The 26332-nt window shown below is 39.0% G+C and overlaps 1 protein-coding gene across 16 annotated transcripts in view; it reads right to left on the bottom strand.

The window, feature by feature from the left end:
* Positions 1 to 1975: 1975 nt before the first annotated feature.
* R3HDM1 (R3H domain containing 1) overlaps positions 1976 to 26332 on the bottom strand; it is a 115026-nt gene continuing 90669 nt past the window's right edge. For all 16 annotated transcript variants that reach the window (XM_023622830.2, XM_014732445.3, XM_023622836.2 and 13 more), the window contains 6 exons: positions 16182 to 16285; positions 13920 to 14092; positions 8341 to 8485; positions 4893 to 4975; positions 4339 to 4423; positions 1976 to 3319 (listed from right to left, as the gene is read on the bottom strand). In XM_023622830.2, coding sequence (XP_023478598.2) covers positions 2958 to 3319; positions 4339 to 4423; positions 4893 to 4975; positions 8341 to 8485; positions 13920 to 14092; positions 16182 to 16285 — 952 coding nt within the window. In that variant the 3' untranslated portion in view covers positions 1976 to 2957. The remainder of the gene's footprint in view (positions 3320 to 4338; positions 4424 to 4892; positions 4976 to 8340; positions 8486 to 13919; positions 14093 to 16181; positions 16286 to 26332) is intronic.

The raw sequence follows: 26332 nt of genomic DNA, 5'->3' as shown, positions 1-26332 counted from the left end.
ATTCCCAAAGAAAGGGCTGCTGGAGCTGCTCATTTGGCACAGATAAGAATAGCCCATTCTATCGGTAAAAGTTCTCTCAGCCCCTAAATATGGTCAGGGCTGTGGGGCATTTGAAGCTGTCCTTAGGAATGCTTAAAGTCTGGGCCAAATCACATCTTAAATGCCTCCTGTGTGTGCTTCCTCCTTCTACCAATTAGATTCTAGAGGATCAAAAAGAATAGGGAAACATAATCTAGGGAACGTGTACATATTTTTGTAATGTGAGGGCTGGCAATTTCATTAGTATTCCCACGTGGTGGTCAGGATATGGGGGAGGGGTGGTGGTGGCTAAGAGCTGACTTCACAACAGCCTTGTTCTCATTTCTTACCTATTTCTTCTGGGCAGTTGTCACCTCCTACGGGGTAAACCAAGGGTCTAAAGCAAAAATTTAGGGGCTGGCCCCATGCCCAAGTGGTGCGATGGCCCAGGGTTTCAGCAATTCGAATCCTGGGCATGGATATGGCACCGCTCATCAAGCCATGCTGAGGCTGCGTCCCTCATGCCACAACTAGAAGGACCCACAACTAAAAATACACAAGTATGTACTCGGGGGCTTTGGGAGAAAAAGGAAAAATAAAATCTTTGCAAAAAAACTTAGGTTTTAATGTTCAACGTAGTGACTATAGTTAATAATACTGTGCTGTATACTGGAAAGTTGTGGGCCAGCCCTGGTGGCCTAGTGGTTAAGTTTGGCATGCTCTGCTGTGGCGGCCTGCGCTCAGTCCTACACCGCTCTGTTAGCAGCCATGCTGTGATGGCAGCCCACACACTTAAAAAAACAGAGGAAGACTGGCATGGATGTTAGCTCAGGGCGACTCTTCCTCAGCAAGAAAAAAAAGTTGCTAAGAGAGTGTATCTTAAAAGTTCTCATCACAAGAAAAAAAAATTGAAACTGAGATGATGGATGTTAGACTTGTGGCGATTATTTTGCAATATACACAAATATCGAATCATTATGTTGTATACCTGAAGCAAATATAATGTTATATGTCAATTATACTTCAATTAAAAAAAATACAAAAAAATCCACTTAGGTTTACGCAGGGTTCTTACTGCAGGCATTAAATACTCAGAATTGAAATAAACTGTACGGCTGTGGTTTTTTTGTCTCCATCCCGATGTGTGATTGAATAATTCTTGCTGCAATGTTGGCCCTAATTATGTACCCTCTTCACCTTTGACTCTCTATAGTCAAAAATAAAATTCAACAGGCCTCGGGAGTGAGTGATTTTCACAGTCCTCACTTACTTCTTGTGTATGGCTCCTTAATCTGACATGGTTCAAAGGCAGCCTCACCTGCTCCCAGGAGTACAATATCCATCACTGGGATGCATGAGCTTCTGGGGAGGCCTGGGATTCCCTGGGACCAAGTGGCACTTCACAAATGCTCTTGAGCGTGTGAACATCTGCACCACAGTCTGATAACACCTGTTGCTCCTGAGTTGCAAAGTAACCCCCTAGTCTGGGATGGAAGCAAACGAGGCTCCAGGCAAGGTGCAGCTGGCAGACCCCCCACCCTTTGGGTTTCGCAGCAGTTTTGACTTTGCTTGGTTAACAAATGAGGAAAGCTTTCTATCAAGCATTTGAGCTAAACTGGACAAGTGGATGCTCAATACGTCAGCTAAAAACATAAATTCTTTATCTAACCAAACATAACGTTCTATTTTTAAGTTGGCTGACTGTAAGTATGTTCAGACTCAAAATTTTCTACAACTGATTGGTATGAACTTCATGAGAGAACAAAGTGACATGGGTCATACCCACGGGAACCACCCCTGCAGACAGTGACGCTCCACAGGACATTTGGAAAACGAGGGGGTTCACCGTCTTTCATCTTCTGTGAGCCTGAAACCGAAATCTTCAACATAGGGTAAGTCTTCAACACTGACACTCATTTAAAAAGGTGATTTTAACTTACAAAAGACAAAGTGGGTCTATATTTGTAAACATTTATTCTTTTGAACTGAAAAAGGCTTGCATCAGCACACATTGTACAGCCTTGCAAATTACACAGAAATTGAAAAAAAAGGTTCCTTGTTCATAAGTGCAATGAATCTTCGATGTCCAGTGATCCGCTGCAAACAATGAAAACAGACTTTAAAACACTTAAGAAGTTTCCAGCACTCATCAAATGCACTTCCCTAGGTGACAAAAATTCCACAAGGAGGGGAAGGCAAATAAGTGGCATTTAGTTATTGGAGGGACACTTAAAAAAAAAATGTGGAAGTATTTTCCTGCTTAGAATGATTCCTATTCCCCTTTGAATCTAAGTGGTTCGATTAAGAGGTGTTAAGAACATAATTTACTTTACATGTAATGTTCATACTATCTAAATGAATAAGGAAAGGACCCTATGAGGGAGTTCTGCATTTTCTGGAAATTGTTTCTGTGTTTGGAGATAATGGGGAAGAGTAATCTTCTATTTGTGGGTTCTCCTTAGTCAGCCCCCCCAAAAGACAGCACATGGTTTCGATGATTATTCCACTCCTGCATTCCTTTTCCCCCAAATTCTATGTTGGGTCACATTGTGCTGGCTGCAAAAAAAGAAATACAGGTTGCAACTGGTTGTAATCATCTTGAAGAACGATCTGCTGTACAATAGAGGTTTGGATCTGATACAAGAATTCAGAAATATAAAACAAAATAACTAGAAAAGTTAGGAGGCATTTGAACACCATTTCCTCAGAAAAAGCTGCTAACTCTGTATCATTCCGATGTGGGTTCCTACAGTCATCTAGGGTGAAATGTGTATTTTTCTCCCCTTTGCTGGATCACTGGCCTGTCTTCCAAAGCTGTAACGCCATGACCACATGTCCTAGGAGTCTCTATCATGTTAACAGAAGCTCCAAATACCAAGCCAATTAAAGATGGGAGAGGACAGGGGAATCATAAAGGCCAATGGTCCAAGGTGGCTCTGTTACTGAGAACTTGCCCTTTCCAAAATGTGGAAGTCATAGTGCTTCTTGCTTGTTCTCAGCTTAAACTTGTTAACCGAGTTAATTTGTTTCTTCAGTGCGTTCTGCGCAGCTGAAATGGAGGGGAATGTGGCTAAGACGGTGTACGTGGAGGCCAAGTCACTGGGTTTAGAGCGTTCAGGGTTGACAGCGTTGTCCCCGCTGCCACAGCAGAGGGGGTGACAGCGCAGTGGGGGCTGGGACTGGGGGTCCCGGAGCCACCGAATCTTGGCGCCAATTTTAAAGAGTTCCCCAAAAAGCTTCTCGGCTTCCATGCGAGTTATTCCATCTGGTAGTTCAGTAATTTCCAAGACCTTCCCAACAACTAGAATGGAAAAAATATAGTTAATCATCTCTCTTACCAAAAAGGTGGGCAAAAAGTACGGCAGACCCAAATATGACAGAGGAAGTGAACAGAATTTTCTGAAACCATTCAAACCCGTAGAATTTTAATTGTTATGGCCATCTTTAAATCATTCCTACTTACTCCCCTTAGGCAAGGGGTGTAGAGCTAATGGAGCTAAACAACCCTTTCACAACCTTCACTGATGGCTGCACATCTACACCCAGACTGTGCGGTAGGTCTCTAAATTAGTGTGTGATCTTGGGCAATTTCCTGAACTTCACGTTCTCATTGTAAAATAAGATAACAGCACTTGCCCTAACCACCCTAAGGCTGTTGAGTAGAAAGTTAAAGGACAGACTTGGAAGCACTTTGCCATAGGAAGGCGATATATCGGTTCATTCTATCTCGCTGTGGGTGTAGGACTCCTGCCTTCCTCAAAGAACAGAGGGAAGAGCTTCATTCTACCTGTTCCTCTCACACTCATCTTTTCCCTTTGCTCCCCTCACCCCTCTAAACCCACCTGTACCGTACTACACTCCCAAATCTGAAATGAGACAGGATTAAAAGAACATGTTTAACAACGCTACGTTACAGATGGCATAACTTTTTATGACTTTTTCCAGGACTCTGGGAAGATGAAAACCCATTTCTGTGGCGTGGACTAGTTTTTTTTTTTTTTTTATTAAAAATTTTTTTTTTTTTTAAAGATTTTATTTTTTCCTTTTTCTCCCCAAAGCCCCCCCAGTACATAGTTGTATATTTCTCATTGTGGGTTCTTCTAGTTGTGGTATGTGGGACGCTGCCTCAGCGTGGTCTGATGAGCAGTGCCATGTCCGCGCCCAGGATCCGAACCAACGAAACACTGGGCCGCCTGCAGCGGAGCGCGTGAACTTAACCACTCGGCCACGGGGCCAGCCCCTGGTGTGGACTAGTTTTAAAGACTGTCGAACTGGTCAACAGTGTGCGGAACCACATCCAGTTGCGTCTCAGGGACTCACCTGCTTCTCCTGCACCAAGATCAGTGGATGCGGCTTTTTTAGCTTGTTTCCTTCCTCGGTTTCCATGCCTGCTGCCAGACTGACCCTGAAAGCCCACAAACAGATGAGAAATAAGGTAAATAATACTGAAAAATGTGTCTATAATGTTTAAACTCTGAACACCCAACCACAGTCAGCCCAGGTTTTGTCCTTCAGTAGAATAAATTCAATCCCAGGCCTTCTGAATTCCGCCTCTGTGGCAACGGCGCTTCTGTCCCTCACTCTGACAGTCGCTGGCTGACTGCCTGTCCTGAGCAAGGGTGCCCTCACGCCCCAGCCACCACCCATCTTTGGACAGTGCCAGTGAGCCACTGCTCAGCCAAACAGCGCTCCACCATGTCTCTTGCTCTGCTCTCGATGAGGCCAGTGACAACACTGATACATGAGCTGGCAGTGGCACGGAGCTCTCCCTTCTGCAGCACCAACAGGTGGGCCCAGGGCGCCCCACACTCTCAGCAACAGAAGGATGACGTTCTGCCAATAAAGCCTGGGTGGTCAGACAGCGGCCGTCGCACCTGTTGGGTTGGAATGTGTCCGTGCAGAACAGCAGGAGGGTTGTACTGCAGTGGCTGGCCAAGCAATGGATATCTGGCATCTCCTGAAAGTCAATGAAAAAACATTTCTACATTTTTCTCTACTCAGAGAGTACTTCACAGAGTTTTCTAAATTGCCTCAGTTAAGTAGGGGCAACACGTTTGATAGAATAAAACAGTGTAGGTATTGATGTATTTTTTAAAAGAATTAAAAGTTTCCATATATCCTTTAGAGAGCTGGGGTAAACTTCTGAAAGGACTAAGAACTAACAGCAGTGGCTATGAAGGAGGGTAAGTGGTGGCAACTGGGTAGACGGAGGACAGGATGGAGGGAAACTTCTCCATATACCTTAACGTTCCATAGGAAATCCACCAAAATAAATATAATACCCATTCCACCCACCTGAAATATGAAAATCCACATTTTCTCTGATGATTAAAAATTAATAAAACTTACATTTTTGAGGAAGGAAAAAACCCTGGAAAAACATTAAGCTATCTCCCCGAATTCACTAACAATTACGACATGTATGTATACATTTACATATAGTCAGAGAAACATTTTTACAGTCTTAATCAATGGGTATATTTACACTCCATGTCTTGGGTCTGATCTTAAGCTCTCTTTAAATGAAAGTTTGTACTTATAACTTCAATTTGCTTAGAAAGACTGGCACAGTTCACAAGTGCCATTCATAAGCCAGCATCTCCTTCCTCAATCAGCAAGTGCGGGGCACTCAGGATGGAGAGGCTCCAATTATTCTCCTTCACTCGGGAGCGCCTGAAGTCATCACATGGAAAGGGCATAATACACGCTGACTGCAAAAACCTTGTCCTGAGGAACGATGTTTTCATGTGTTATATTCTCATTTTATTTTAACCATAACTTCCCAGATTCAGCACATTCTGTGTCTGGAGGAGGGCTATGGGTAGAGCTAGGAAAGCATCCTCAGAAACCACATATCCCTTCTCCCAAGAGTTTCACAACAGAGAGGAACAAGGCGTGAACTTCTCACTGCTTTTTTGGGTCTCCAAACCCATGGATGGGGCTCTTTTCTGACGAATACTGTGAAGGTGCTCGGGCAGCTCCCTGGCAGAACACACCCAAGACATACTCGCTCCTTCCCAAGCACTAGTTGAAGGGCAGACACGACATGGAGGCTTAGCACTGAGATCAGAGATGCAATGTGAAGCATGAAGAGGCATTAAAAACAGCTGCAAAGAAGTCAGAGTTAGGTTTGGGCCTACGGAACAGTATTCTTTTCAAATTCCTTTCAAACGTGGAGACGAGATTGTAGTCAGCAGTAACCAAAGGCCCCTCTTTATAGGCCATCCTACGTGCTCTTCTTGGGGCATTCCTACTAGATCGTGTAGCTCGATATTACTATATTGCTGTACACTATTCCAATCCACACACTGTTTCAGTTTATTTTTTACAACATGGTTCATTTTTCTAGATTATTAAAGTAATTTGCTTTGTAGAAAATTTGGAAATAGAGAATTACAAAGGAGAAAATAAAAACCACCCTGATAATTTCATCACTTCTAACATTCTGGTGTGTATCTTTTCAATCTTTCTTCTACATATGTGAGCTCACGTGTGTCGGTGTATTTTGCAGCTCTTTTAAAAAGTGAGGTACAATTAACATAAAACAAAATGCACAGCTTTAGTGTTGGGTTTAATAAACTCTAATAATTGTAAAAGTCCATATAACCAAGACCCAAAAAAGATAATGAACATTCCCAACTCCTGAAAAGTTGTCTCAAGCTCCTTTCCGATAAATTCCATATCCCATCCACACCACTATCTGATTTCTAACATCATAGCTTAGTTTGCCCACAGTTGGATTTCACATAATTAGAATCATATAGCATGTTTTCCTTTTGTGTCTGATTTGTTTTTGCTTAACATAGTGACTCTGAGTTTCATCTGTGTTGTTACATGCCAGTAGTGTGTTTTGTTCATTTTCATTGTTGAGTAGGATACCACTGTAAGGATATATTAGAATTTGTCTATCCATTCTCCTGTTGGTGGACATCCTGGTCATGCCCAGTTGGGCTATTATAATAAAATAAGGTTGTTATAAATCTTCTTGTACAAGTCTGCATAGACATGTTTTTATTTCTCCTGGGTAAATACGTAGGAATGGAATTGGTACCTTGTAAGGTAAGTCATTAACTTTGTAAGAAATAGACAATTGTTTTTTACAAAGTGGTATTATCCTTTTATACTCCCATACCAGTGTGCAAGGATTTTAGTTGCTCTTTATCTTCACCAACATTCAGTGCTGTTGTCTTTTTGATTATAGCCATTCTAATGGGGACAGAGTGATATTCCATTCAGATTTGAATATTCCTTTCCCCTAATGAATAATGATGCCGAGCACCTTTTCAAGGGCTTACTGGACATCTCTCTGTCTTGTTTTTTGAAATGTTCATGTAACTGGTTTTCTAAAACCACTCACTGTACTGTGAATATCTCTTTTTTTAAAATTTTAAAAATTATTTTATTATTTTTTGAGGAAGATTAGCCCTGAGCTAACTACTGCCAGTCCTCCTCCCCTTGGTGAGGACGCCTGGCCCCAAGCCAACATCCATGCCCATCTTCCTCTATTCTACATGTGGGACGCCCACCACAGCATGGCGTGCCAAGTGGTGCCACGTCCGCACCTGGGATCCGAACCGGTGAACCCCGGGCCGCCAAGAAGCGCAACATGCGCACCCAACCACTGTGCCACCGGGCCGGCCTGAATATTTCCTGTTTTAATGATTCTTTAAAACATGATTTTTAGATAGCTGCATTGTATACCTTATATGGATATACCATAATCTAACTAATCCTTAGCGATGGACATTTAGGTTATTTTGAAATTTCTTTGCCATGAACTCTCCTGTGCATAAATCATTGTGTGCATTATCCTTTGGATAAATTCCATGAAATAAAATTAATGGTTTACATATTATTTTATAATCATCCGCTTGCATGTCTGTTCCTCCAACTAGACTGAAGGTCGGTGAGGATGAGGACTTCACCTTATTCATCTTTGTGCACCAGGCGCACAGTAAGTCCTCAATGAATATTTGTTGAATAAATTTTCGAATCAACTCTCTTTATATATTACTCTCAGATAGAAGAGAAATACAGAACATTGTGTGTTACCACTATGGAGGAATGGAGTCTAAGGATAGTAAGTTAAAGCCATTTTAATTCTATTATGTAAGTAATTATTGAATGTAAGTAATTACTAATGATGTAATGAAACATTAATGTTAGGATAGTTTATGGTAATAAATAAATAGGCCTGGGTGGAGGTGGAAATGCAGTCCTGTGGGAAACCGAAAGGCAGCAGTACCAAGGTGAAGCACAAAGTGACTGGGAACGGGTGTCTCGGGATTCTCCGGGGCTGTGAGTAGTTTCAGGGATACTTACCTTGCCCAGGGACAAAAGGTCTAGAAAACTGAGGTATGATGGACAGTGGCGGTCCAGAGGGACGGACCGTTTTCAGGGTGGACAGCTGAGCTGGTGCTGGTGACTGAGCTGGTGAAACAATGGGACTACTGAGTTGAGGGCTGTGCTGCAAGTACATCAAGAAAACGGGTCAGCATTTTAGTCAGGTTTTTTTGCAAATTTCCTTTTAAACAAAGATTTTTATTCCTAATGGTCACAAATAGGTACTCATTACCAAAAAAATTAAAACATTATAGAAATTTATAATTTCCAACTCCCAAAGATAAACACTGGTAGCAGATTATTTTTACGCATATATATCCATACATCGATGTTTTACAAAAATGGCAATAGAGCACACACCTTATTTTTGAATCTTGCTTTTGTACCTTGACAATACTGTAGATCCTTTTTAATGAGAGAATACATACATCTATCTCATTCTTTTTTTATGTTAACTATTTTAACATTTCATTTTGAAACAATTCATCCCTAAAGAATAGTTGCAAAAACAGTACAAAGAACTCTCAGATTTCTCAACTAATATTTTACTATATTTGTTTTATCTCTCTCTGTATATGTTATTTTTTTTCTGAACTATTTGAGAATGAGTTGCTCATGATACCGCTCTATCCAGAAATAGTGTCCATTTTCTAAAAACAAGGACATTTTCTTATATAACCACAGTAGCATTAACAAAATCAGGCAATTAACAATACAGTAATATTATGTAGTCTATAGAGTTTATTCAGATTTGCCAATTGTCCTATTAGTGTACTTCACAGCGAAAAAAAGAAAAAAAAAGAGAAAGAAAAATGTTCCCTTCTAGTCCAGAATTCAGTCTAGAATCAAATATTGCATTTAGTAGTCATGTCTCTTTAATCTTCTTCAATTTGGAACAGAGCCTCAGTCTTTCATCTCTTTCATGACTTCAACATTTTTGGAGATTGAGACTTAACATGTGCTAACATATGGTCTACGCAAGAAAATGTCCCATGTGCACCTGAGAAGAATGCGTATGCTGTTGTCGTCAGGTAGAGTGTTCTGTATAAATTTTTAGATCTAGTTGTTTATTGTGTTTAAGTTCTTTATTTCCTTACTTATCTTCCGTCTGGTTGTTCTATCCATTACTGTGAGTGAGGTATCGAAGTCTCCAACTATTACTGTAGAATTATCTATTCTCCCTTCAATTGTTTCAGTTTTGCTTCATTTGTTTTGATAGGGTGTGTTTATAATTGTTATACTTCTTGCTGTATTGAACCTCTTATTAATATATATGTCCTTTGTATCTTGTAAATTTTTTTGATCTCAAGTCCATTTTGTTTGATATTAGCATAACCACCACTTCTCTCTTTTGATTGCGATTTGCATGAAAGATCTTTTTCCATCCTTTCACTTTCAACCTATCTGTCTTTGCATCCTAAGTGAGTCTCCTGTAGACACCGTAGTTAGATCATGTGTTTTTATCCTTTCTGTCAAAGTGTCTTTGACTGGAGAGTTTAATTTCTCTACCTTTAAAATAATTACTGATAAAGAGGGACTTACTTTCGTCATTTTGCTATTTGTTTTCTATATGCCTTACAGCTTTTTTTGTCCCTTATTTCCTACATTACTGTCTTTTTTCTGTTTATTTTTTTTGTAGTAGAATGTTTAAATTCCTTTCTCCTTTTGTATATATTCCATAGCTTTTTTCTTTGTGGTTACCTTGGGGATTACACTTAACATCCTAAAGTTATAACATTCTAATTTGAATTCATAGCAGCTTAACTTAAATAACATACAAAAACTCTGCTCCTTTACAGCTCTGTCCCTAACCCTTTACAGGTTACACATGTCATAAAATTACTTCTTTGTACACTGTATGCCTCAAAACATAAACTAATAATTCTTTTAAGTGCCTTAGTCTCTTAAATTACATAGAAAACAAAACGTAGAGTTACAAACCAAAGTTACAATAATACTACCTTTTAGATAATTGTTTTTTTTTTAAAAAAATACTAGTCTATTACAACACGTAGAAAGCAAAAAGTAGAGTTACAATTCACTGGTACAATACTAGCTTTTATAACTTCCCGAGTATTTAACTTAACTGAGAGTTTTATCTCTTCGTTTGACTTTGTTTTACTGTCTGGTGTCCTTTCATTTCACTCTGCAGAACTCTTCTGAGAATTTCTTGTGGGGCAGATCTCGGTTTTTGTTTATCCAGGAACTCAATCTCTCCCTCACTTTTGAAGGACAGTTTGGCCAAATATAGGATTCTTGGTTAACAGTTGTCCTTCGAAAGATTGATTATAATGTGTCTCAGTGTGTCTCTCTCTGAGTTCCTTCTCCTGGGAGTTCACCCAGCTGCTTGATGTTTATGTTCTTGTCTTTCATCAAATTTGGGAAGTTTTCAGCCATTACTTCTTCAAAATACTCTCTCTGCTCCATTTTCTCTCTCTTTTTCTGGGACACCCACAATGCGTATGTCGGTCCACTGGATAGTGTCCCACAGGTCCCTTATGCTGTTTACTTTTCCTCATTCTTTTTTCCTGTCTGTCGTTCCTCAGACTTGATAATTTCCATTGTTCTATCTTCAAGCTCCATGATACTTTCTTCTGCCTGCTCAAATCTGCCACTGAATTCCTCTGGTGAATATCTTCATTTCAGTTATTGTATTTTCAGCTCCCAAATTTCTTTTGGGTTTCTTTTTAGGTTTTCTTTCTCTTTATTGCTATTTCCATTTTGTTCATATATTGTTTTCTTGATTTTCTCCACATCTTCCTTTTGTCCTTTGGGCATCTTTAAGACAGTCGTTCTAAAGTCTTTGTCTAGGAAATCTGCCATCAGGTCTTCTTCAGGGACAGTTTCTGTTAATTTATTTTTTCCTTTCAATGGGCCATATTTTCCCACTTCTTTGTATACCTTGTGATTTTTCTGTTGAAAATTGGACATTTGAATCTAATAATATGGTAATTGTGGAAATCAGATTCTCCTCTTTTCCCAGGGTTTGCTGTTTTTGCTTTTAGTTATTATTTTTGTTTATCGATCTTTGCAGGCTGTCTCTGTGCCAAGGATCAGCCTGAGGTGTAACCTCAGGTCTTAACCTGAGTGTAACCTCAGGTGTAACCTTAAGGTCTTCTCAGGGCTTTACTGAGCTTGTGCCTTTCCTTGGGTATGTGCAGTCTCTTTTTAATTTTTCTCATACATTTACTTCTTTTGAATGTTCTAATCTTTAATTTCTGGCTCCCAAAAGGGGTTAAAAAAGAAAAACAAAGGGAAGAAAAACAGAGCAGCAGCCCTTTAAATCCCCTGAAAGCTGGAGGGGGAGAGGTTTGCAACAATGTGGGGAGGTGCAACAACAAGCTACTGCCTCTGTCTATACTTCTGTGATCAGAAGCAGAAATCCACGACCAGAACATAAACTCTTTGTATTTGGAAGACAAGGTCATTTTAGCCCATCTTGGCTCCCAGAAGCTGCTCCAGGAAGATGTGCATAGTTGCTGGTCATGGGGCTGGGGGTAGAGGATGGGTAGCCGCAACTGTGCTAAGAGCTGAGATTGAAATTAATTGCAATTTATTGTCCAAGTTTTTTCCCCGACAGTTGCAAGCCTTCAATATACTCTAGAATTCTAAAATAGTTACGTCAGACATATTCTCCCAGTGCAATTATTTCTAGGTGGGGAGACAGATTCCTGGTGCTTCCTACTCTACCATCTCCCCAGAATCCTCTTTCCTCTAGTGATGATTCTTGCTTGTGGTTTCCGGGTGATTTCTAATTCCATCATTCCTTCTTATTTATTAGTTTACAATCTACTGTACAGAAGAGCTTCACTTTCTCCCACATTTATTCATTTATATCACTATGGACTCACAGACTCTTATTTTATTCTATGTGTGATCATTCATTTCCTAGTTATTTTATGCCCAAAGCCTTCAAGCCTGATTCTGTATCCTTTGACATCTCCATCATCCTTGGAGTACTTCATTACTGTCTGGCCCAGCAACGTGTTCCAGGATCATCTACCACCTTCCCTGAATGAACCCTAGCAACAGTGATTTTACTAAGGAGCCCTGGTTGCTTTAAGTGGAGAATGGTATCTCGAAACTACCATCTGGATAGTAGGTGTATCCTACTCTTTTTAGTACATACACTTAAGAATATTTTCCTAAATGGTACAGTAATTTATTTAATCAGTTACCCACTGTTGAATATCAAAACTATTTCCAGTTTTTCAATATTACAACAGAAAAGAAACAAGTATCATTGTACACATATTTTTCTATGCTTCTTTCACAATTTTTACTGGACAAAGTTCTAGAACTGAATTTGTGGATCAAAGGTTCTGCATTTTCTACATTTTGAAAAATGTCACTAAACTGTGCTCCAAAAAGAGCTGTATCAATTTATGGTACCACCAAGAGTGTACAATGGAGTCTGTAACTGAATATTTCTGCCAACACTACAAATTATTAGTCTTCCTAAATTTCCCCAACATTAATGTAGATAAAAAATATTTTTAACTTTTCAGCTGTTTAATGGCCATTGGCCATTTATAGTTTGTGTGAGCTAGTTTATAAATGACCTTTGCCCTATTTATTCTGCTATGATATTGTCATGTCCATTGAAAACATGTTTTTCTTTAGTTTATCTTAAAAAAAATGTAAAAACCCTATTTTAATGCTGTAAACTTTCAAGTATATAAAAGTGTAGATAAACGAGTCTAACAAACTTCCATGTACTCATCATCCAGCTTTGATTGTGGTCTCCCTTGCTTTTTTCCCCCTTAAAGTGTTTAAAGCAAATCTCAGATATCAGAGCATTTCACTTACAGACTCAGCCTTCATTTCAAACGCCATTTGTTAGAGAAATGGGGTCAATTTGTCCAGTAAAATATCCTACAGTATCATATAGGTTGTTTTTTTCTTCCTGTGTTTTCTGTACAGTAACAGCTCTACTTCAAGGCTTGCTAAGATTTGGGTTCACCTTTTTTGACAACAGCACATCATAGGTGATCCCGTGTCCTTCCTTCTACACCACATTAGGAGACAAACAATGTTTGGTTGACCCATTTTTAGTGATGCTACAATTGATTAATTGCTTCAAGTGTTGTCTGCCTAATCTATCCATTTTAAAGATAAACCTTTCCTGATCTTTTTGGCAACTGCTGGTGATTTTTACTTTGATCTATTAAGTGAATAGGATTCCAAAACAGTGATTTTTAAATTCTGCCATTGCTTTTACATTTATTAATTGTATTTTTCATGATGAAGAACATTCCCTCATAAACTTTCTGTTTACACTTAAAATATAGTTCAAACGGGAAAGGTAGAATAACTCCTTAATTCTTTTTCTTTATTTTAGAAGTAGTTTATCTTCTGACTTTTTAAAGTTTTTGAATGTGCAAAACTTGGGAAATAGTATTCAAATATTGAAAGAAATTGTCTGGATATAGGGAATGTTCAAACTCCTTTACTGATCTGTTTGAGAAGATTTCAAATTTAGTGTCAAGCTTTATAGGTCTTAAGTGACTAAAACGCTGAAAGCTTTAAAATTATAATAAACAACAGATGCATCTTACCTGAATAATATTGTCTACGTTGCTAAACTCCACACACTTTTGTCCTCTCTGGTGATCGCAGTAATATTTGTTTTGTTTCCACTGCGGGGGTGAGTGGGCTCGGGACTGTGGATTGTTCGGCACACTGAGCTGCATCATCACCATTCCTCCACCAGGCGGCAGAGGTGGCACAGCTGATAATGACAATTGGGACACTGCAATCAGTACACTTTAGGAACTAGCTGGTATCTTTAAACACCAAGATAATGCCAATAATTTTACATTTCTAAACAAAATTTTACTACTAGATATGCAAGCCAGATTTAAGCCCCAGTGCTTCATGCTACAAGTGCTGTGTGTTTAAAAAGGCATTAAAATTGACTGTAGACCTAAACATCTCACTTATCCTGAAAATAATAGGTCTACAGTTACTCAGTAAAGTCCAACTACCTACTACAGGACCTAGTAGAGAGAAGCACAATTGACATATGATCTATAAAAGCAGTTAATTTTTAAAATGAATTAATTTTAAAACAGGCATTGTTTTTTAAATACACAAAGATCTCTGGGAAAAATGAATCCTACAGATATTTAGACATACAGTAAAAAGTCATTTTTTTAATGAATTAATTTCATGCAGTGGAAAAAGTCTGAGACATGGGAATCAGAAAGCTTGATTTTAGGATGCTGAAATGTCCTATGACGCTGGGAAAACTAACCTCTTTTAACTGTGTTTTCTAATCTGAAAAAGGAGGCTAGGAAGATCTCCTTGGCTGACTTTAAAGAGCTATGATGACCACACGTATGTAGAAATAACTGGCTAACTGTACAGCAGAGATAAATGGACCATGAGATCTATCCCCTTATGTGACTCATTGCTCTTGTGTACCAGCGCTGCAGCCCTCCCAGTATCAGGCACCCACTTTGCCTGCCACTGGTTGCTTCAGTCTAAGTAAGGTGGGACCCTGTACCCACCTCCAAGGCCACAGTTTGCACCCTAGTAACCACAAGGGTAGTTTCCAGTTCTCTAGAAATAGAACCAACCTGACCTGGCAGACCAGAGAAGGGCTGACCACTTAGGGACATCTCAAAGTTCTCCTCAGCCACAGCAGCCCATGCTGAATGCAGCCACTATTAGTCATTTACTTGATAATAATTTATTGTTTCTCTATTTCTCAGAGATTACACATGTCAACAAATCATTACATTAAAATATGGTGTTATGATTAAGGATTGTTTAAGACATTACGGAAGCAGAGAAAAAGAAGCAAGAAACACTGTTTTAAGGACTGAGGAAACCTTTGTAGAAGAAGTGATTTTTGAGTCAAACTTTAAGGATGAGCAGGATTTTGGCAAACAGAAAATGGTGGATGGGTATTCCAGGCAGTGGAGAGAACAGGTACAAAAGCATGTTGGCCTGAAAAAGCATAGGATATTGTACAATGACTTGAGCATAAAATTATAAATAGGAAGCCTACTTGCTAGGGAATTTAGATGGAGAATCCATGCCATTTTCTTACTCAGAGGAATGACAGGAAGAGACTTCTGTTTCAGGACAATAATTCTTGAACTGTGTTTGTGTGTTGGGGAGGAATAAGGTTGAACATGGTTTTGGGAAACAATGAAATAAGCAGAAACACAAGAGATTACTGCAAACAGGAAATGAAAAGAATTGACCCACAGTAGCAGCAGTGGGGAAGGAAATAAGGTATGGGATTTGAGGAAGTGGTGATGGCATGAAAGTGAAAGGGGAGAATAGAAGAGAGTTAATTATGACTTAGAAATTGTTTTGGTCCCTAGAAAGAAAGTGAGGTACAGACTGCAGGAAGAGGGAGAAATATTAAATCTAAAGTGCCTTCGACACATCTGGGTAGGGATGTAACACAGGCAGTTGGCCATATGGTCTTGTCTCAGCAAAAATAAGACCTGGGAGGTGTCAGCAATAAGCTGTAGTTGAAGCCTAGGAGGTGGCTGGATTACCGAGGACGAGCTTGAAGAGCAACGAGAGTGCCTAGGAAAGGCTCCCAGGGAACATCACCATCTACGAGGCAGGGGAGGAAGGAGAGTCTGAGGAGGAGAAACGGGTAGCAGTGTGGTAGTGGGAGCAGCAGAATACGAAGTGGACTGACCCTTTAACTCTGATTTTGCATGGGCACCCTAAATATCCTGGGTCTACCTCAGCACATAACAAGTTGAAAACCTTTTTCTAGAAATGCCTAAGGAACTTATTTTAATTATTTCTCAAATGGACAAACCATTTTTTTTTAAATTATCTATTCATACCTGCACACTGGTGGCTTTGAAGCTGCTGGGAATTGCACGGTGAAGTAGTTCGAGGAAACTGTACTTGGTCTGATCCTGGATGTTGCAAGTAACCTACTGATGAGCTATGAAAAAAAAAATCAAACAAACACAAAAACACAGCACAATGAGATGGAGATGGCCATAAAGATTCTTGAATGAACAGTCCTACCACTTATTTAAATGAAATTATTTTTCAAATTGGCTAGCAGTAAAAGTTAAATCTAACTCTCTTCTGTGTCATAAATAATTACCTTTTGCATAAAAATCACTTTATGTTTATGGCAATAACACTAATTTTTTAAAACTAGGAAAAAAAACCTCCTGATTTCATTGTTCTTACCGTTTTATAACTTATTCTAAATTATGATTTTTATATTGTTCAAATAATTATTTAAAAAAGAAGGGAAATAACTAATTTTATAAAATAAAAAGGTAATTTATTTGGATTTTACCAAATTATATATTACAAAAGAAAACATGCAGTTTGACAATGACGAGACTCAGAAAAAATATTTTATTGCTTAAAAAGATATGCTATCTAAGAATAAAGGAAACTATAACATGATTCTGATATATTCTAACATAAATACAACAATAAAAGGCTGTTAGCGTAACACCGTTAAGTTATTGTTGTATTTTCAAGTTAGTCTTTCAGGGTCAAACTAATACCGGATTTGTCAATACGTCTTGAAAATTTTCTGTTTAGCAATTTCTTTCAGGAAAATAGTTTCAAATCACAGAGTAATACTATTAATTCTTTCTGAGAATTCTCAAGAAATCAGATATCTTAATTTATATATAAAACCCTATTAGTTACCAGTCTTTTCCCATCATTTAGATAAACTTCCTTTACGTAGTATCATTTCTTAATCTGGCTTTAACAACCTTTTGCACTCGCATCTCACCTGACTGCATTAACAATACTACATTAGATCCAACTACTGAAGAAGAGAGAATATAGGGAAACACGTTAAACACCACCATGATGACACAATCGTTAACATCCAGACTATGGGACACTCTACAAGACAAATGTGTGAAAACATAAGCAATATTTGTGGGGTAATACCAATTGGATATTTGATATTGTTATGAAATTAACTTGTTAAATTTTTTTTTTTGAGGAAGATTAGCCCTGCGCTAACTACTGCCAACCCTCCTCTTTTTGCTGAGGAAGACTGGCCCTGAGCTAACATCCATGCCCATCTTCCTCCACTTTATATGTGGGACGCCTACCACAGAATGGCTTGCCAAGTGGTGCCATGTCCGCACCTGGGATCCGAACCGGCAAACCCCGGGCCACCGAGAAGCGGAACGTGTGAACTTAACCACTGCACCTCTGGGCCAGCCCCTAACTTGTTAAATTTTTTAAGATGTGAAATAGTTTTGTAGTTAGGTAGGTTTTTAGAAAACTTTCTAGGGATACTTATACTGAAATGCTCATGAATGAAATTATATGATATCTGGATTTATTTTAAAATAATATGGGAGGAGGATAAAGTAGAAGTTTAGATGAAAACAGATTAGTTAATAACTATAGAAACTAAGTGGTGGGTACATGGCGGTTCAGTACAGTTTTGTTTACGTTGATGTATATTTAAAAATGTCCATAATAAAAAGTTAAAAAACAGTTCTCTAATTCAGGCTGACAATTCTCCAATGAATAAGAATTAGGAAATTGTTACTTTTTAATTTTTAAAATTTTTCCTTTTTCTCCCAAAGCCCCCAGTACATAGTTGTGTATTTTTAGTTGTGGGTCCCTCTAGTTGTGGCATGTGGGAGGCCGCCTCAGCATGGCTTGATGAGCGGTGCCATGTCTGCGCCCAGGATTCGAGACGGTGAAACCCTGGGCCGCCGAAGCAGAGCACGTGAACTTAACCACTCGGCCATGGGGCCAGCCCCATTATTGTTTTTTAGTGGCAGTAACTCAGTGTGGTTCAATAAAAGGGAATAAGAAAAGGATGTAAAGTGAGGATTTCATAAAAAGTGATTTTTGACCATGTGACAAAATGTAAATACAGTACTTTCTTAAATTCATGTTAATTACGATTGGAATGTATTATGTGAGTATTAGCTACCTGTGGAAATAATAGACCTTAAGACGTGATTTGTAAAAGTCCTGCTACTAAGGAGAATCGGAAGTTTCACTATAGGGTGGAAGAGTTTTTAGGTTCTGTTCTAACTGGGATAAACGCTCCCTTGGATCATGCAGTGTCCCCCACCTTGATCTTGTTCACTAAGCACATTCTTATGGCTTACTCAAGTTCTGAGGCACAGGGATGACAGGAAGCCACCCTGAATAGGGACGAGAATATTCAGGTCACTGAGATGAGCAATATATCCCACACTACGAAAATGCAAATTACTATTCCAGTTACCATGCTAGTGGTTTTTAGTTTTACAGTTAGTATATTGGTTTTCTAGCACTAGATTATCCCTTAGGTAAATGAATTATAAAACTGAGTTCCAAGACTCTACTTGTCTCTCCCAAAAGACATAAAGACACCTCAAGGGACACAGACTGGGCAATGAGCAGTCCTCTTAAATCCTTTAAATGCTCTATTTCAATTGTTATCTAACTTGCTTTCTACAAAGGCAGAACTAGAACACATCAGAAAAAAGAAAAGCAAAAGAGTTAGCTTTTAAATATCACTCTCATTTAAAAAAAACAAATGCTTATGTAATACACCAAAAAGGAAAAACTGTTTCGTAGTAACTTAGCAAAAATTTCTCCTTTGGAAGATAGGATAGAAACAGAAAGAAGGGGACTTTTTAAAGTAAAACATCAGGCCTAATCCTTGAAGAAATTCATATTCTACTCTTGAACAGGAAAATAAAACATCAATCTCATGAACCCATTTGGTTCCAAACATCCTGAAAAGTCCTGACTTAAAACTATGAATGTGTAAATTAAAACTAATTAATAATATCACTTTCAAATGTATTAAAGGTCATTGCAACAAAAATTAGTCTTGCCACTTAGACCAACTGCTGTGCCATACTTTTTAGGAGCTGCCTCTTCTCAGTGTGTGGGACAGACAGTCAAACTGCTGCAAAATGCCTCTATGGGATCAACGGAGATTGATAACTGACATGATAAAATATCCAACAACTTCCTTCCTCTGGGTTTCCTATAGCATTCATCTTACTCCTATAATGTTCTATGATAATTCATAGGTAGAGATTCCCCTTTCCTCCAGTCATTTATTTCCTCACTCTTACTGTATTTTGGAATCAAAGCCACGATTGAAAAAATGATACACACATTACATATATATTTAAAATGAGAGACTTCCTGTGGTCTACCAAAGGGTGAAGAATTTTTTCCTATGTCATATAACCCTTTATGAATGCTTAAAATTGGCCTTTTAAGGGGTGGTATTGATGTTATTTTGGTTAGACAATGGTACTCTATTTAATAACCCCACAGTGTGAGTGGAAATTAATGCTTGATAGTAAGATGTACTCACTAGAAGTGATATTACATTGCTCTCTATTTCAGTGGCTTTTGACAGGGATTTGGGTGTCAGAAGGCAGCATGGGTTTGAAGTTCAAACTCTACTTATTTGTTGTATGACTTTGAACATATTATTTGAGCTTCAGCTCTCTGATCAATAAACATTTGATTAACACCTGCCTTACCAAATTACGATAGAAGACTTGGCCAAATAATTCAAACTACAAATAGGCAAATGCAAAAATGTACAGCTTCACTAATAATCAGAGCCAAATTAAAATGAAATATGTTGCTATTTATGAAACATGAAAATAATGAAAATGAATCAGTACCCACAGGGACTATAAATCAAAGAAAGATTTTGTCAAAACATACCAGGGACCCTAAACAGTCATTATCTTTTGACCTATTAATTCCCTTCCAAGAACTCTATGCCAAGGAAGAAATGCAAGTTGCTCCAAAGATGGTTCAATAAAGTGGAAAAAATGTTTATGACCTACATGCTTTACATACAACAGGCTAAACTACTGTATATTCATAAAATCGAATGGCACGCTTAATTAATGAAAATACATGTCAAATAAAACTTCTATTGTACAATATTTTGGGTTTTCCCTTCAATGCAAATGGCCAACTTTTCTGGGCTTTCTGGTTAAATGCTCATATTTACAGAAATATTCATTTATAGCTCATCTATTCCCAAATGTGAAATATTTAAAAAAACTGAATAGATTAAAAAATAGAGAACAGAAACTATTATTTAAAAGACAAAAAAAGAAGGAGTAGGGATATATGGGATAAGACTGTTACTTTCATTGACCACTGAATCTAGCTTTGTGTTTCCTGGAAGCTAAGACAAAATGGCGAACCCAGAGGATTATACAGCTCTGCCAGGATGATAAAGGAAGCATGTATTTAAGCCTCTGGCAGGTGCTGGATTACAGACATATCCTAACTGTATTCTATGATGAATTTAAAGCATGTAGTTAATTATAGAGGAATCTAGTTTTTTGATACAAGATATGAGACACAGTTCATATTTTACTAGGAAACAGAGGGGCTGGGGTGCAATCTTGCCTGAAGAGAGGATTATTTCCCATTAAATAAATAGGTGGGATACAGAAGTACCTGCAGTAAAGGCTAACATTTTCCTTAATAATGAACTTTGTATTTCTTTAGCACTTGTATGAGACCCAAGGGTCCACACTACACATTTCACATAAAAGATGCCTTTGGCTTGAGAACTGTAAGAGCAGCTATTATCAAACAGAATCAACCACAAAGATATCTCTGGTGCTCCTGGGAGAATGGCTGGTTTTGCTAAGGGCCATAGTCTAACCAATCCACTAGGATGAACTATCATCAAGCAGCTATGTTAGTGGACCTGTTGGATACATTACTTTAGTACTTGATTGATTTGGTGGAAAACATCTGCCAAACAGTAATTTTAGTTTTAGTATAGCAGATCCTAAGCTGCTCTTTCTGGCAATAATTTAGCTACTTATTAAGTCTGCTCCTAAGGTGAGAACACGAAACCACCACTGGCACCGAGGATGATGCTTACACACCTGTGTAATACAGCTAAAGAATACACATCCCATTCCTTAAACAGCTTCATCAAATCTTTTAATATAATTTCAAAAGGCAGGATGGTAGAATGTATAATTCCATTTTTTTTTAAAGCAGTATTAGCCCTGAGCTAACTACTGCCAATCCTCCTCTTTTTGCTGAGGAAGACTGGCCCTGAGCTAACACCCACGCCCATCTTCCCCTACTTTATATGGGGACGCCTACCACAGCATGGTGTGCCAAGCAGTGCCACGTCCACACCCGGGATCCGAACCGGTGAACCCTGGGCCACCAAAGCGGAACGTGTGAACTTAACCGCTGTGCCACCGGGCCGGCCCCTAATTTCATATTTTTTAAGTCAAAATTTCACTTATTAGTGATTGACTTCTGGTATGATAGCATGAGTTCTGTTGACTGGCTCCCTAGCAAAACGGGTGAAAACTATAAAAAAAGCAACCACTTCCATATATGACAAACCCATAGCCAACATCATACTCAATGGGCAAAAACTGAATGCCATTCCCCTGAAAACAGGAACGAGACAAGGATGCCCTCTATCACCACTCTTATTTAACATAGTACTGGAGGTCCTGGCCAGAGCAATCAGGCAAGAAAAAGGAATCAAAGGAATCCAAATAGGGAGGGAAGAAGTGAAACTCTCACTGTTTGCAGACGACATGATCTTATATATAGGAAACCCCAAAGAATCCATTGGAAAACTGTTAGAAGTAATCAACAACTACAGCAAAGTTGCAGGGTATAAAATCAATTTGCATAAATCAGTAGCATTTCTATACTCCAGTCATGAACCAACAGAAAAAGAACTCAAGAATACAATACCATTCACAATTGCAACAAAAAGAATAAAATACCTTGGGGTAAATTTAACCAAGGAAGTGAAGACCTATATAATGAAAATTACAAGGCCTTTCTGAGAGAATTGGATGATGACATAAGGAGATGGAAAGACATTCCACGTACATGGATTGGAAGAATAAACATAGTTAAAATGTCCATTCTACCTAAAGCAATCTACAGATTCAACGCCATCCCAATCAGAATCCCAATGACATTCTTTACAGAATTAGAACAAAGAATCCTAAAATTCATATGGGGCAACAAAAGACCCTGAATTTCTAAAGCAATCCTGAGAAAAAAAGAACAAAACGGGAGGCATCACAATCTCTGACTTCAAAACACACTACAAAGCTACAGTAATCAAAACAGCATGGTACTGGTACAAAAACAGGTGCACAGATCAATGGAACAGAATTGAAAGCCCAGAAATAAAACCACACCTCTACGGACAGCTTATCTTTGACAAAGGAGCTGAGGGCATACAATGGAGAAAAGAAAGTCTTTTCAACAAATGGTGTTGGGAAAACTGGAAAGCCACATGTAAAAGAATGAAAATTGACCATTCTTTTTCACCATTCGCCAAAATAAATTCAAAATGGATCAAAGACCTAAAGGTGAGACCTGAAACCATAAGGCTTCTGGAAGAAAACGTAGGCAGTACACTCTTTGACATCAGTATTAAAAGGATCTTTTCGGACACCATGTCTTCTCAGAGAAGGGAAACAATAGAAAGAATAAACAAATGGGACTTCATCAGATTAAAGAGCTTCTTCAAGGCAAATGAAAACAGGATTGAAACAAAAAAACAACCCACTAACTGGGAAAAAATATTTGCAAGTCATACATCTGACAAAGGCTTAATATCCTTAATATATAAAGAACTCTCGCAACTCAACAACAAAACATCAAACAACCCAATCAAAAAATGGGCTGGAGACATGAACAGACATTTCTCCAAAGAAGATATACTGATGGCCAATAGGCACATGAAAAGATGCTCATCATCGCTGATCATCAGGGAAATGCAAATCAAAACTACACTAAGATATCACCTTACACCCGTTAGAATGACAAAAATGTCTAAAACTAATAGCAACAAATGTTGGGGAGGTTGCGGAGAAAAAGGATCCCTCATACACTGCTGGTGGGAATGCAAACTGGTGCAGCCACTATGGAAAACAGTATGGAGATTCCTCAAAAAACTAAAAATAGAACTACCATACGATCCAGCCATCCCACTACTGGGTATCTATCCAAAGAGCTTGAAGTCAGCAATTCCAAAAGTCCTGTGCACCCCAATGTTTATTGCAGCACTGTTTACAATAGCCAAGACGTGGAAGCAACCTAAGTGCCCATCAACAGATGAATGGATAAAGAAGATGTGGTATATATATACAATGGAATACTACTCAGCTGCAAAACAGAACAAAATCATTCCATTTGCAATAACATGGATGGACCTTGAGAGAATTATGTTAAGTGAAATAAGCCAGCGAGAGAAACATAATCTGTGTATGACTCCACTCATATGAGGAATGTAAAACTATGGACCAAGAACAGTTTAGTGGATACCAGGGGAAAGGTGGGGTGGGGGGTGGGCACAAAGGGTGAAGTGGTGCACCTACAACATGACTGACAAACATTAATGTACAACTGAAATTTCACAAGATTGTAACCTATCAGTAACTCAATAAAAAAAAAAAACACCATTTATAAATCGAAAAAAAAAAAAAAGCAACCACTTAAAGCCTCTGGAGATGGTCCTAAGGATGAAGAGCAAGTAAGAAATCCCGATTCAAGAGCACTACAAAAACTCGGTAGGAAAGATGAGTCTGCTATTTGAACCGAGACTGCTCTCTCCTGCCCCCCCCAGCTCAGCGAGGTGTAGACTCTACTCCGGAGAGAGCAGCCAAGACCACAGAGCTCCCTCTCCCAGCAGCACCCAGACGGAAGGCTTTCCTCCTAGGAGGAGTGGTGTTTCAGCTTTCTTATCCTGACCCAGGGTACCTATTGCTGAAGCTAAGTTCAGGGTGAGTGACACTGAGAGGTGGGAACTCTATTTTCCCAACCTGCACTGGCAGAACAGAGGACCTACTGTGGGTGTGACATGCTGAGAATACTGGGGCCCTGGCCAATCACTCTTGCCCCAGCTCCTGAAGTGGTGACTCCATGACAAGAGAGGTAAGTGGAGGACCCTAGGCTGTGGTTTCTTCACCCTCCACCAAGTGCTCAGCTCACAGGGGAGGATGTTAGTTTGAGAGAAGTGCACCTGACCACAACCTTAGCTCCAGAGCCCTGCCTCAGAGGTTTTTCTTGGGAGAAAACAGGCCATAAAACAGAGAACACCTAGTATCTTCCCAAAAGGATTGTCCTCAATTACAGCAGAGAGGGAAGAAGTTCAAGCCTACCGGTGCTCTCAAGAACAGCTAGGTTGTAGTAAAGACAGTTGGATTACTTTGCAGAGCAATTTATGTGCTAGGGCAATAAAAACAACAGAGCAACAAGCTGGCAGTTAGCGGAGTGCAAAGTTGGGTGTTGTCAGGAAAAGAGAGGAATAGAGTCCTATCGAAATCACTGTCATCTCGGGACAACTGTGAGATACCCAAAGCTTTCCCTGCATGACATGTGGAACAACACCAGAGGCTGAACATTTGAAGGGGGTGTGTGTGTGTTGTTCACTTAAATAATCTAGTCCGTCACTAAACAAATAAACAAGCGAACAACAAGTACCCAGAGTTGCTACAATATATTATCTAAAATGTCCAATTAAAAGAAATTGCAAGGCATTCAAAGAAATAGGAAAATATGATTCACATATTGAATAAAACCAGGGAACAGAAATTGCCTGTGTTAAAGAACAGATTTTTCACATTTATCAGAAAAAGACCATAAAGTAGCCACTATAAACATGTTCAGAGAACCAAAGGAAATCATGATTAAAGAAGAAATGGTGACAATGCTGCATTAACAAATAGAGAATAGTAATAAAGAGATAGAAATTATAAAAAATAGAAATTATGGAGTTGAAAAATAGCTAAAAAAAATTCATTAGAAGGACTCAACAGCAGATGTGAAGTGGCAGAAGAAAGAATAAGTGAACTTGAGGACAGACTGAGAGATTATGCAAGCTAAAGAACAGAGAGAAAAAGAGCCTCTGAGAAATGGGGACATCATTTAAACACACTAACACAGGTATAATGCGATTATCAAGAGGAAGAAAAAATATTCCAAGAAAAAATGGCTGAAAACATAAAAAATTTATTGAAAAACGATAACCTACTCATCCAGGAGCCTCAACAAACTCTAAGCAGGATAAATGCAAAAAGATCCAAAGAGACATCATAGTAAAAATGCTAAAAGTCAAAGACAAGCAGCAAGAGAAAAATGACTAGTTACTTATAATGGAACCCCAATAAGACTAACACAGAGGCTGGCCCTGTGGCATAGTGGCTGAGTTTGGCGGGCTCTGCTTCGGTGGCCCAGGTTTGTGGATTCGGATCCCGGTGCAGACCTACACCATCTGACGCCCATGCTATGGTGGTGACCCACATATAAAGTAGAGGAAGACTGGCACAGATGTTAGCTCAGGGCTAATCTTCCTCACTAAAAAAAAAAAAAAAAGGAAAAACAAAGACTAACATAGGTGACCTCCCAGCAGACATGATGGAGGCCAGAAGGCAGTGGGACAACACAGTCCAAGTGGTCAAAGAACCAAATCTGTCAACCAAGATTACTATATTCAGCAAAGCTATCTTTCAAAAGTGAAGGTGAAACAAAGACTTTCCCAAGTAAACAAAAACTAAGAATCTGCTGCTGGCAGACACACCTTACAATAAATACTAATTAGAATCCACACAAAAAGATAAAGAATACCAGTATTATAGACTGAATGTTTGCATGCCCCCAAAATTCATATGTTGAAGTCTTACCCCCAATGTGATGGGTTTTGGAGATGGGGCCTGTAAGAGGTAACTAGGGTTAGATGAGGTCATGTGGGTGGGGCCCTGATCCAATGGGATTAGTGCCCTTATAAGAAGAAACATCATAGAGCTTGCTCTCACTCGCTGCGTGCACATACTGGGTAAAGACCACGTGAGCACACAGAGAGAAGGTTGTCTCCAACCCAAGGGGGAGAACCCTGACCAGACACCAACCCTGCTGGCACTTTGATCTGGGACTTCCAGTCTCCACAACACTGAGAAAACAAATTTCTCTTGTTTAAGCCACCCAGTCTATGGTATTTTGT

This window comes from Equus caballus, chromosome 18 (assembly GCF_041296265.1).
Source record: "Equus caballus isolate H_3958 breed thoroughbred chromosome 18, TB-T2T, whole genome shotgun sequence".
NCBI classification, from domain to species: domain Eukaryota; kingdom Metazoa; phylum Chordata; class Mammalia; order Perissodactyla; family Equidae; genus Equus; species Equus caballus.
The sequence above is the reverse complement of the archived record's forward strand: the minus strand, read 5'-3'. Positions and strand labels throughout refer to the sequence as shown.